General features: G+C 35.5%; 1 protein-coding gene across 5 annotated transcripts in view; it reads left to right on the top strand.

Moving 5' to 3' along the window:
• The window catches only part of TMEM232 (transmembrane protein 232), a 173,200-nt gene that overhangs the window by 24,079 nt on the left and 135,719 nt on the right, over nucleotides 1-13,402 (top strand). For 3 of the 5 annotated variants that reach the window (XM_033110575.1, XM_033110574.1, XM_033110576.1), the window contains exons 4-5: nucleotides 10,713-10,824; nucleotides 11,645-11,750. In XM_033110575.1, coding sequence (XP_032966466.1) covers nucleotides 10,713-10,824; nucleotides 11,645-11,750 — 218 coding nt within the window. The remainder of the gene's footprint in view (nucleotides 1-10,712; nucleotides 10,825-11,644; nucleotides 11,751-13,402) is intronic. The other 2 variants (XM_033110578.1, XM_033110579.1) reach the window with 2 other exon arrangements.

The raw sequence follows: 13,402 nt of genomic DNA, 5'->3' as shown, positions 1-13,402 counted from the left end.
AATATGAGTCTTTCTTCCATGGCCTGGCATTTGCCTTAAAAAGGAGAGCATTAAGAGTTAGTGTCTTACAGCATCAATGGTGATCTGGGGAATTACCAGTCGGTACTTAATTAGTGGCAATTTGTGGTAGTGTATCAGTCTATTTATGATAAACTACAGTCACCAATTCAAAGACTGTCAATTGCCCCTCCTCCCATAATAATTTTTTCCTTCTAACTTAATAGAACTTATAGCGGGACACATGGCCAAGCGTGGCCAACCACAAGGATACAGCTCTCAGCTTCCCTTGCTGCTAGATGTGGTCATGAATGTAATCCTGGTCAGTTATATGTTAGCAGAACTGATGTACGCCACTGGCATTTCGTGCTTTTAAGAGGAGTAGTTTCTCTCCCTATTTCTTCCTTTTAGTTGGAATGAGGGTGTGATGGTGGCAGCTGAGCAGACATCTTAGGCCATGAAACAGAGCCGTATGTTGAGAATAGCAAAATAACCAGATAAAAATGTCAAAACTTCCACACCTTGGAGTTGCCATATCAACCCTGGTTTGCTTTTCTTGGTTTGCTATGTGAAAAAGAAATGAGAGTCTATCTTGATTAATTTGTAGTAATTTTGCCAGTTTTATAGAAGTTAAGCTGGTTTGCTTGCCCTTAAAAAAATGTTTCTTGGTAGTTTTTGAGGTGAATTTTCTAGGACAAAGCCCCCAAGCAAAGCTCTGTAGCTTTGGTTATTACGTCAGCTTTATTCTATTGCCAGATGATTCATTTACTATGCAAATGAACAAGAATTAGATCTGTTTTTGGCCTTGATCCAGTTGGGTCAATAGAGAAATATTGGCTGTAATGGCAAACATCCTGGGGGCTTGTACCCTCTCAAACCCATGAAAGGATGGCCATTCCCGTGGTTATGTACTGAAATTATTGTTGTTATTACCCTTCACTATCACCCACTTTGTTGACCCCACTCCTTAATATTTACATCTCTACCAGACCCAGCTGATTCGTAGGGTCCTCTGGCAGAAACTCATAGGGTAACAAGCATTCCCAGGATTCTACTCCATTTCTTTTTTAGAGATATTTACTCTTACATTTTTGGTGGGATAGTCCATAACGAGTGTCCTTAATTTCATCAAACCTTTCTTTATGGCATCAGAGGACAATTAGCCCATTGTCAAAAGGAAATTCATATGCATAGTTTTAGGATGAATCTATCAGAGTCATTAATTTTTACCTTTCCCTGACTAATGGGAGAAATGACATGAGATAAAGTTTGAAGTTCTTTTTCTAAGCAAAAGAATGCAGGCAGAGTTTATCTATCTTTAGTAGCTAAATATATCAATTAGAGTACTGTTACCCATGCCAGCCAATTAATCCTGTTTGGTCTTAATAATTACATTTTACAAGAGAAGACATTAGGCTATGGAAGTCTACATTTCTCAAAGAGTAGGCATCTTCCAGGCAACCTTGAAAGGACCACTGACTGTTACCAAGGGCAGAATAGAATGGTTACAAGTATGAGACTATACATTTAGAAAAGGAAGTAGGTTTCCATTCTTGTGAATATTTTTCAGCCTTCTATTTTCTTCTACATGGCTTTCTGCTCGAAATTCAGTCTGTGTTAACAGCCCCCTTGTCCCTTACCTGGTTAGAATCATCTTTATTTTAACTACTAAGTAGGAGAGTTTGTATTTTCAAGGCTTAGACAGTATTTCATTTACTAAAACTGACTCACTCAGAAACACGAGGTCTAAAGAAATATGAAGACATACTAAAAGAATATATAAAACCATAGTTTTTTTTGAAATCCATCTAAGGCCCATATTTCTGGTTTCATACCATAAAGCCTGTTGGGTGTCCACGATATAAAGATGCTGTAATTAATTCCACAGGTATTGGTGAAGGCAGAGGCTATTTCCAGTGTCTGATTTCAAAGCCAAGACCCCAGATCAGTGCATGAGGAATTGATAAATTTAGGGGAGGTACTTATACAGTAAATTTCTGTACATGCCCATATCACTTATTATTTATGTGGATTTCTTACATATTCAATTGTGTCATATACATACTTAAAAGGGCCAGACCATTCTTCAGTTCTACTGGTACTTCTGGTTTTTGGGAGAAGCCAGGTTAATTTTTATTCAAAATTTCTGTCTGTTTCCATTCAATTTTTTGACTTTCCTATAATATCAAACTTACCAAAAATGTAGCCAATACGTAATTTTTTCATCCATGTATGTATTAGCACTATGAAATCTGGGTTCTGTTTTTTATTTAGTGAAATTCTTAAAGATGTCCACTGATTTTCTAAATATTAACTAATGATCTTCTTGTTCTTAGCCTTGGCATCTCTGCAGATATGCAATTTTGGTCATGGTCCCCATCTTCTACCTATTCTTTGGTATTTCAGTTTAGAATTGTTTGTTTGCATGGAACGGGCACATTCAATTTAACTCAAGCAAAAGAAAAATGTAATGGAAGGATATAGGGCTGTCTTGTGGAGCTGGAGAGCAGAAAGTATAGAAAGGCCTATACCTTCATTCATTCATTCATTCATTCATTCATTCATTTATTCATTCATGTAGTACTCACTATGTATTCCCTGAAAGATACTGGAGATAAAATCGTTGACAGATATAGTCTGTATCTACACTAGACTATAAACTCTGAAAAGGTAGGGGATCTGGCTATTCATCAATAAATCATCCAACAAACCTTGATCAGGTGCTATAATGGTGAACAAGTAGTTTCCTATTTTAGGATTTTTTGTTGTGTTGAACAACATTTCTGCAAAAGCCCCCTCTTGGCTCTATATGACTTTTCAGCTCTAACCAACTAATTAAAGTATAAGCTAATTATTTAAAATCCCTTAAGAGAGAATTGGATTTGCCCAGCTTGAGTAGATATTCACTCTGACCCAATCAGCTACAGCTAGTAGTGAGGTGTGGTCACACCATACTAATATAGAATTGAGACATCCTGGCTCAGTAGAGACTCTGAATAGTGAACAATTCTCAGAGACAAAGTTTATACCCTAAATTGTACACATATTTAAATTCCATTACAGTATTATGTTGGTGCAAAAGTAATTGTGGTTTTTGCAATTATTTTTAACCTTTGAAACCACAATTACTTTTGCACCAACCTAATACTTTCCTGACTCTCTTTCTACCAAATTTTTTGTTTCTTCTTTCCCTCTTGCTTCCTAACTATTGGATTTGACCAAAGGTATTCCTTTTTCTCAGTACTCTTCCTCTTGAAATTTCATGGCTTTGCGTATCACTAATATGTAGGGGACTCTGAAATCTTTATTTCCAGATTTTATTCACTTCTTAATGCCTACCTCACAAGTTTATTTAAATTATTGGCCTCTCTACTTGGATGTTTCACAGGTAAATCATAGTCCAGATCATAGTATGTCCAGAATGACATAGATCTGTCCAAATTCCTCCAACTGTCTTCATGCCAACTCTTTACCACTAATCATGTAGGCTCAAAACCTTTAGGTTATCTGTAGGCCAAGGCTCACAATTTCTTTTCTCACATTCCATTAGTCATCAAGCTCTATTGATTTAACTTCTACCTTATCTCTCACATTCATGTACTCTTCTTGATTGTGATGGCCCAATCTGCAGTTCAGATCTTTATTACTTCTTACATAATTATTGAAATAATCGCCCAACTATTTACCAACAGTCACTCCTCACTCCAAACCCTTCAACATATGACTTTCAGTGCAGTCATCCTAAAGCACGGCTGTGATGTCATCACTCTTCTGCTCTGTAATTCCCTCTTATTTATGAAATAAAACTCAAAAGTCTATGTAAAATATAGAATTGGTATGCACTGCAACTAAGAAAATCTAAAATAGCAACAACACAAACAAAATAGAAGCTAATTTCTTTGAATATTGTCAGCCCGGAGCTGGTATGATGATACGGGACCTGGGCTCCTAACCAGCTCTCTGCGGCACATGACTTACTCCTGAAGCCGTCTCATCGTCTAAGATGGCTCCTGAAGCTCCAGCAATCACAGCCACGCTTCATGCAGCAGACTAAAGGAAGGGCAGAAAAGGGGCTTGTGGACTTTCTTAGGAGACTTCCTAGAATGGCTGTCTGAGTCTTATTTACATTTTATTGGCTGAAACCTAGACATATGTGCGTAACGAATTGCCAGAAAGAATCTTTTAGTAAGAAATGGAGAATAGACATCGACGTAGGCAGCTATAAGTCTCTGACACAGATTGCTATTCATGTCATTTACATTTGTTCTCAACCAAGCATCTCTGTCTTTATTTCCTATCTTGATTTTTAAGCATTTTGTTTTAGTTAGGGTAAATTTGAGGTAATTATAAAAAAGAGGCCTCTAATTTCAGTGGATTAAGTAAGCTAGAAGTGTATTTATGTGACATATCAATCTGGTGGGTCTAGGCTGACAGAGTAGCCCTGATTTTGGGGTCAGTGAAAAACACAGGACCCTCATAGGGTGTTATACTCATTTGCCTAACCAAAGCTGATTCATCACTGTATTGGTACACAGGAGGGAGAAAAAACATATCTCATTCTAGGGAACGTGGCCTGTCTTTAAGTAAGAGGTGACCTGAAATTTGCATATGTTATATCTGCTCACATCCCCGGGGCTTGGCCATGCAGCCATCCCCACCTGCCAAGAAGATTAGGAAATACAGACTATAGTTTGGTGATCATGTGCCAGGAAGAGGCAGAGAACGGATGTTGAAAGGATAACTGCTATTCTGTCACATTCCAGTTTGTCTGTATTTCAAGGTACTGCTCAAGTGCCATTTCTGCAAAAAAGCTTTTACTGAATCTTTAACCCAAACCAACAATGCTTATAACTAACAGTTATCTACTGGTGAATGCATGCCAGGAACTAGAATGTGTATTCTGTTTAATGCTTTTCAAAATTCTACAAGATTTTGTACACATTTCCATAGATGGGAAATTATAGCTCACACTGATTAAACAACAATTATAGGGATTGGGGAGTGTTGGAATCATGATCTCTACTTCTGAGCTCCCATAAGCTTTTATTGTCCTTTTTTTTCTTCATTATATTTGTTTTATGTTACATCATTTGTAACGTGTCTCACTTTTCTCCTTGATTGTGAACTTCCTGAGGCAAGGCCTGGTTCCTCTTTTAAACTTCATCTAACCAAATACCTTATATGCAGGAGGCTTTCTTTAAATATTTACTGAACAAATGAATTGTCAGCTAAACAAAGGTCTGAATTTACAGATAATGTATATACAGGGTCAGTTTGGACCGGGTATCCATGTAGTCAGGAGACTTCAGTATATTTTCTTTATACAAAAATTAGAATGATAATCTTTAGTCACTACCTATTCTACAGGACTACACTTATGCACTTACAGATTACATTTAGCTTTGTGAAATTCTTTGATATTGTGAAAAAATTGGAATATGTGAAGCTAAAGTATCTTTTCTTTTCAAATGCCTGTATTTGCTTTTTAAAGTTTCCTTTTGCTGCTCATCATGTGTTGTATTTATCATTAAATAAGCACTAATTTGTATAACAGTCCAATTAATTTGTGATGAGCAAGAAATGATTAAAATGGCTATATTTATTTCCCATGAAATATTTATTGACATGAGCTGTGGGAGACGTATCAAGTACGTGATATCCGTACAGAAAGCTGAAAAACATTAGTTTCCCATATTTTCTATGATTCATAACAGGCCACGATTCATAGTGAAAAATAGTTGACAAAACTAAAATTATTTATTTATATTCTAAGCATAGATATTGAATTAAATATTATTTTCATCCTGAAGCTTTATTCCACTTTAGAAATAAAATCATATAAATGCATTTTCCTCGGAGCCTATGACAAAGCTGAGATAAAATGTCTATTTCAGAAAGTGTATTTTAAATTTGTGTTTGAAACCCTGGATAGTGTGTGTGTGTGTGTGTGTGTGTGTGTGTTGTGTGTTTGGGGGTGTCTGTGGTTGGTAGGGGGGAAATCTGCTTAAATTGCATTTTATTAAGAAGAAGAACGCATCCAGTATATATTCTTATACTGCAGTATGTTCTGTGGGATCTTATTTAAAAAGCTAAATGGAAAGACTTAGTTCAGACAGCTTATTTCAAATATTGGGTCTGTTCACTTTTAAAGCTATGGCCTTGAGTTTGATACGTAACCTCTCGAAGCCTCCTTTTTTCCTGTAAAACAGAGAAAGTACAGTTTAGTGTCAGGAAACTATCAGGTGTTCACTAAGCAAATTGTACATATAGCAATAAGGAAAAACTTAAGAACCTCAAGTTACAGAAAGGAATATAAGACAGATACATTAATATATGAAACACTAAATTATGGAACAGATTTTTGTGGGCTTTAGAACTTGAAGTGAGACGAGTTCTTGGCCCTTTGTAATGATGTGACTTTAAGCAGTTTCTTCATCTCCACAAGTGCCACCCCGGCCTCCACCAAGTCGCCATCACCTGATTCCTGTCGTTCTGCAACAGCCTCCTAATCAGTGTCCCTGGCCCTGCTCTGGGAACTGCAGCCTTAGTGCTCTTTTAAGAATGTAAATGAAAACTTGTGAGGCTCTAACTTAAACTCTGCAGTGTCTTCCCATTACAGCTCGAGTAAAATCCAGACGCTACCTTCTGGTCTAAATACTCTGTGAGATCTAGTTCAGGGCGGTCTCCCTGATCTTATCAGTTTCTCCTTTGTCTCCTTCCTATGTCTTCTTGGTCTCTTTCTCATCTCAGTTCAGATGTCTCTCCCTCACAATCTTCCCTGATTGCCTACTGTGAAGTAGCTCTCTTCCCCTGTGCTCTCTTCCACACCACTCTGCTTATGTCTTCACAGCACTTACACTCTGAAATCATCTTGTTCATTTATTCGTTTTCTTGTTTATTGTGTATTTACTCTCCCCCCAACCGAGTATCTGATCCTTGAGGCAGGTGACGGCACATCTGTTTTTGACTCATTTTGTGTCCTCTTGCCTAGAAGAATGTTTAAATCACAGAGGTGCTCAATTAATACAGAATGAAGCAATAAGTACCAAATGACTGATATGCTTTATCTTGAAGTGATAGTTTTTCGCTGTCCATTCCTTGTCTGTCAACACTTCTTCTAAAATACACTTTAATATCGAGCACAGCTTTAGATATAAAACTATTTTAGAATAGTTTTACATATGTTTATTTTTTAAAGCAGCTATAAACTTATCAGAAGATATTACAAAGAGTTCCCATACACCAAACCCAGTTTCTTCTATTTATTAACATCATATTCATGTGGTACATTTGTCACAATATCAAACCATATCGATATATTATTATTATTAATGAAAACCTTGCTACTTGGACAGTCTTGCTCCTGGACCTGTGCACTTAACCACTACACAATATTGCCTCAAGTTGATAGGAAAAAGACAAAAAAGCCTAATAAGAGAAAAAATGAACAAAATACATAATGAACAAAAATGAACAAAATATGTTTGCCACAAAATAGAGAATGTAAGAATGAATATAAGGCCATTCACATAGAAAAAGATGCTCACGAATGCTACTAGTTATAGAACTACCAACTTTAAACCACAAGGAAAAACCATTTTTATAAAAAAATTGGCAATAATTAAAACAATTGATATCATCCTGTTCTGGTGAGGATGTAAAAACGGGAATTTTCATGCTGTACTGGTATGAATATGAATGACTAGAATATTTTTTGTAAAGTATTTTTTAAAAATCTATTATAATTAAAAATACACATACTTTTGGATCTTGCCATTAATATTTAAAAATTCTGTTGTGAAATGTTAACACCCATACAGAAGAGTATATAAAAATAAACACAAAACTGAAAAATTATTATAAAGCAAACATTTGTCTACTCACCAGCTGAAGAAATAAATGATTTTCAGAAAGCTCTTTCATAAATCTTTTCACTAAAATACCCTTTTTCCCCTGCTAACTTTCTCCACTCTCCTAACTTTCCTTTGGTTTTCTTTACAGTTTTATGCTTTATATAAATGGAGTAATCATTATAGTATACATATTCTTCTGTATCGGAACAGTATATTTGTGAGATCATCTATATTGTTCATTTAGCTGAAGTTTGTTCATTTTCATTTCCTTAACATTAATATCCACTCTTGGGTGATCTTAGATTCCACTAGACAGACTCACATGATTACAATAGGGCCACACTAACAATTGACATGATCACTTAGCAAGATAGAGCACCGGAAACTCAGCATGCCAACGGTGTGGCGGTCGTTTCCCTTCTGAGAATGGTCTCATAGCAGCCCAGACAACGGACAAGCACAGGAGCTAGTCTTCTTTAGCACCTCCAAATGACTGCTTGTGTGAGGATATAAGACTCAAAAGACCTGGGTTCAAAGGCTACACACGTTTAGAATCCCCATCCCAAAGTGGAGCCAATTACTTTTTAAAAAACAAATTTATGGATTCCTGCAAAGGACATGCCCAAAGGCTCTCCTTATTTGGCATTTATTAAAAAGAGCACATGTAGATCGGTTTATATTCGTGAGCATTGACAAAAGCATGAGGGATACACACTAAACCATTAACTTGGCTGTTTCTGAGGGATAGAATTGGAGACAGGAGTGTTGGGTGGCGGTCTATTAATTTTTTTCTTCATGCACCCCTGTATGTTTGTTTTGTTATAAAGTGCACTGTCATGTTAATATTTTTAAAATCTAATTTATAATGAAATTTCTTTTAAAAAAATGAATAAAGAGGCTACCCTTTTGTAATTCCCATAGTACTTTGTACAAATGGGAAGAGTAAAGCTATTTTGGTTTCTTAATGTAAAGTAGGTCCATGTAGATCAAAGAAACATCATCCCAGTAGTCGTATTGAGAAAGAGTTTGCAGCCTTCACTATATCTATCTAAGCAGGTATTCCCCAAGAGCAAGAGTAAAACAGAGAACAGGAAATCAAGAATGAAGTTACTCATTTCAAAATGCCCAATTCTAGCAAACTCTGTGAGTTCTAATACCTCAGCTCTTCCTCTGTTTTGCTATAAGCTCCAGGATTATAGAGGGCAGTGTTGTTTGTTGCACCGTTGTATCCCTCGTTCCAAGCTTCGTGAATGATATATAGGATAGTCAAAAAATACTTACAGTATGCATGACTGTATAAATGCCCATTTTAGTATGGCAGTTAAAGAGTTCGTTGTTTTATTGATTGTTCTTCTCTGGGATATCTATGTTTGATTCTAATTTATAGAGCACCATGTCGTTACCTCTGCTTATACTGTGATCATGTGCCATTGTCATTGCTTTTGCATACAACTGTCTCCCCAATAGGACTACGAATTACCCAGGTACAAAATCTGATTTTTATTCAAGATCCCCCCTGTATCCAACAGAGCAACTAATTCAGTAAAATTTGAATATAGTAAGATGTTAAAAATGTTTTTTTATTTTTTCACATCTCTTCTAATGACATGACTGTAACAATTATTTGACTACACAAATAAAAAACTCACTGATTCTATTACCTGTTCTCTATTCCTCTGATGTTACTTTTGATCCCGTACCCATCTTACATTCAGTGATACATCATTCTAATTAATTTCCTTATTCTCTTGCATATACTCTCAAATTATTTGTCTCACTTATCTTTGAAATACTTGTGTTCTTTCTCTATACTTTTCCCATGTAATCCTTTCCATTCATAAGACTTTAAATACCTTATGTGTGTTAATGATTCAAAAATTGAAGTATCTAGCCTGAATCTTTTTCCTTAAATTAAACTCATATATTTAACTGCCTAGTCTACATCTCCACTTGGATGGATATGGGCATCTCTAATATCACATGTCCAATAGTGAACTTATTCTCTACCCTCACCCCAAATGTGCTCCTGTAGCAATCTTTCCCATCTCACTAAATAGCAAGTCCATCCTTCCAGTTACTCGGTTTAATTATAACTCCTTTTTTGTCTCACACTTAATTTCTAATTCATTGGGCAGTCTGGTTGGAGTTAATGTCAAAATATATCCATTATTCAAACTCTTCTCTTATATTGCTATATCTCTGATCCAACTCACCGTTACCTCTCATTTAAGTATATGTGTGCTCCCTCCCTTGCTATACCCTACCTCCCCACACACCAACTCTCAACACAATATCAGAATGATCCTTAAAACCTAAGTTAAATCATGCCACTTCTCTTAGCAAAACTCTGTAATAGCTTCCTATCTCATTCAGAGTTAATCTAGCTACTTGTCACCTCTCTGACCGTACTACATATGTCTTTTTTCCCCAGCTCACTTTACTCCAGCCATAGTTGAACTAATTCCACTTACATGGAGGGATAAAGGTTTAGTTTAAATTGAACCAACACTAATATACGTGAGGAGATAAATCAATCTTCAACATAATTGAGACTGTGTTGGATTTTACCTACGAAGAAGGCATATATCAGCAAGATTTCTTACAACCAACTCAGAAACTTTTTTTTCCAGAGGCTACAAAGTTATTTGACGTCATGAGAATTATGTTTCTCAGTCTAAGTATGATAAGTCAAGAAGGCCTGTATATATATATTTTTTATTTTACTAATTTGTTGTTTGTGTGAAACAGTCTTATAAGGTAAATTACTCTTTTAGGAAATAGTTATATTTAGCCACTGAAAGTTGATTAATTAAAATTTGGAACTGAATAATTATTGATTTTTTTAAAAAAAATTTTGTTTAGGCCACCATTTTCAATCACAAACGAATTCATCTTGAGATTCAACCAAACGAAAAATCCAAAAGAGAAGGAAGAATTGTTGGACCTAGCTAGAAAACACATTCTCAGATGTAAGGTAATGGTACACTATTTGACTTACTTAGTATATCAATTTTCTCTTCTACTTGGTGGAAAGAAAATTGAAAGAAAAAAATAAGAATACACCTTTCTTTAATTATAAGTAAGCATAGTTAAAATATTAATGAAAATTGAAGTTAAAGCTTTTAACCCAATAATTCAGTGTCAAATGGGTCTTTGGGTTGAAGATTCTCCATCAGTTTTGGGGAATATGTAGTCCAAAAGCCCACAGCAAAATATCAAAGTCTGGCAAGTAAATTTGATGAGGAAAATTCCACTTTTTCCTAAAAAAAAAATGTTAACTAAAGTACAGTGTATCCCAAAGAGGAAACAGCTTTCCTAAACCTTCATTATAAATGCACAGAGGACTCTCATGTTTATTAACTTTGGCTTATGTGAAGCAGCCAGAGTTTTTCAGCAAAATGGCATCAAATCATCTCTGTTAAATCACATTTCTTCAATATACTGTTCTTCTAAAATCAGAGATGCATTCCCTTGGTGGGGAAATAAAATAAAAATAGAAGAAATCCCTAGGATGTAAAGAGTAAGAATTATTTTCAACAAATAACTAATGATATTACTCAGAATATTAACAAACATTCTTTGCATTTTAACACTAATACAATTTACATACAGTGTCAACAAATAAAAATAGTAAAAGCAAAAATTAAAAAGTATGAAGTTTTATACAACTCTGGCCATAGAACATCAGCCTCATAGAATGACTTTGAGAATATAATTAAAGGATAATCTAAATAAATAAATAAATACATAATCAGTACATTTTTGTTTGCCTCTTTCATGTTTCCCCATAACAGAGAAAATTGGGTCTCAAAACTTTGGGCACCGGGAAACATGTGAATCTTCCTACTGCATGGACTGACGTAATATATCTGGCCCAGTGCAAAGGAGCCATTCAAGAGGGTATGTGCTCTAACTAAACTCTTCTTAGTTACCGTGTTTTCTAGATTAGCAGTGAAGGAATAATTTGAGAACTTTAATGCTTAGCAATTGTGCAAGATCCAAGAAAAACTTGCCATTCTCTATCAGAATACCTGATAATATTTCATTATGAAAGCTCCTTTTGTAGTTTTGAATTTATGAATTTCACTGCTCAACTTTTTAATTACGAAATTGTTTTAAAGTCTTTTGCTCAGCATAGTGTTTATTGCCTTTTTTCTAAAAATAGCAACTTTAATTAAAAAGTAATATAAAGTGTCCTTTAGTGATTTTCAATTACAATAGGCACTATAGAGGAACTTGTTTCTGCATTTTCTAATTCTTACTCATAAAACAACCAAATGGCCATTTGTTTTTCACTCATTTTAAACAGCCATTTTACTCATTAACTTTTTATTTATCACTTCTCACTTATATTTCCTTTCAAACTACCTTGTAACCAATCTAGAAAAAAAAATGAAAAACCATTATATTTAAGGAGGTAAAATTCCTCCCATGATTACCCTAAATTTTATGTGTATGTCTTTTTAAATGAGTTTTAGAATGTTAAGCATATGAGGTCAGAGTGTATTTCCCCATCTAAATTGGGTTTAGTGGTGTTGTTTGGGAGCTTCCACACATCGGGAAGAATAAGAACAATTTGCATTTAACTTGACTACATGGCACTTCATCACATGGCCATCCACAGCCTGATCTCTATTAAATGTTTAAATAATAGGGAAGTAAACACTCTTGGCTTACCAGCAAACAGCAGCCACTTGCTCTTTTTTATCAATTAAACCTCAGTTTTATTCAGGTATCCTGCAGTCATGTGATTCAGAAGAGGACTGGCCCTTCCCAGCCTCAGAGGATGAATTATGCTTGATCTATACTGATCGTGGTAACTCCCCTTTACTTGCCCATGATTAGATCAGAGGTGGTCACATGACCTGGTTTTGACCAAGAGATGTAAAGACGAGTCTGTTTGGAATACTTTTTATTGAATTGCTTTTGAAAAGACATGCCTGGGAATAAAGCACCCTTCCTTTCCTATACCGCTCTCGATTATTCTCTAAATGGCATAGTAAGAGCAAAATGCCTGGCGCTTGTGCAGTCATCATACACATCAGCGGAACTAGAAGATGAAAAAACTATGCATACAGAGGGCATAAAATATGCATTATTAGCCAGCCCTGAAGCCTCTCCAACTATGATTTTGTTATGTAATAAACATACTTATTTTGAAGACACTTTGTTGAGTTTTCTGTTACACACAGATAAAAACTTTCTAACTCATTAAGACACTGAACTCCAAATAAAAACCCTAAGTATGATTTCTTCTTACCAGCTCCATACCTGAAATAAATACCCTTTTTATCTGTGTCCTGTCAGCACTCTTGTCTGTTCCTCATTCTGTAATCCACCCTCCCCTCAGCAGTGACCATTCCAAAGCTTAATTGCTATGTAGTACCTTCTGCAATTTTCTCTAGGGCCTTGGTTCTATGTTCTCCTCATTCAATTCCACCCGGCCCTATTTCTCCTGCCTTGATTTTCTAGTCTTCTACTCTTCTCTTTTATAGTACTTATCTTCAGCACTGTGTTTTGTCATCCAATTCTGTCCTGTTTCCCACACCATT

The sequence above is a fragment of the Rhinolophus ferrumequinum genome, chromosome 7 (genome assembly GCF_004115265.2).
Source record: "Rhinolophus ferrumequinum isolate MPI-CBG mRhiFer1 chromosome 7, mRhiFer1_v1.p, whole genome shotgun sequence".
Taxonomy (NCBI): domain Eukaryota; kingdom Metazoa; phylum Chordata; class Mammalia; order Chiroptera; family Rhinolophidae; genus Rhinolophus; species Rhinolophus ferrumequinum.
Note: the sequence above shows the minus strand (reverse complement) of the source record. Positions and strands in the feature narration are given on the sequence as shown.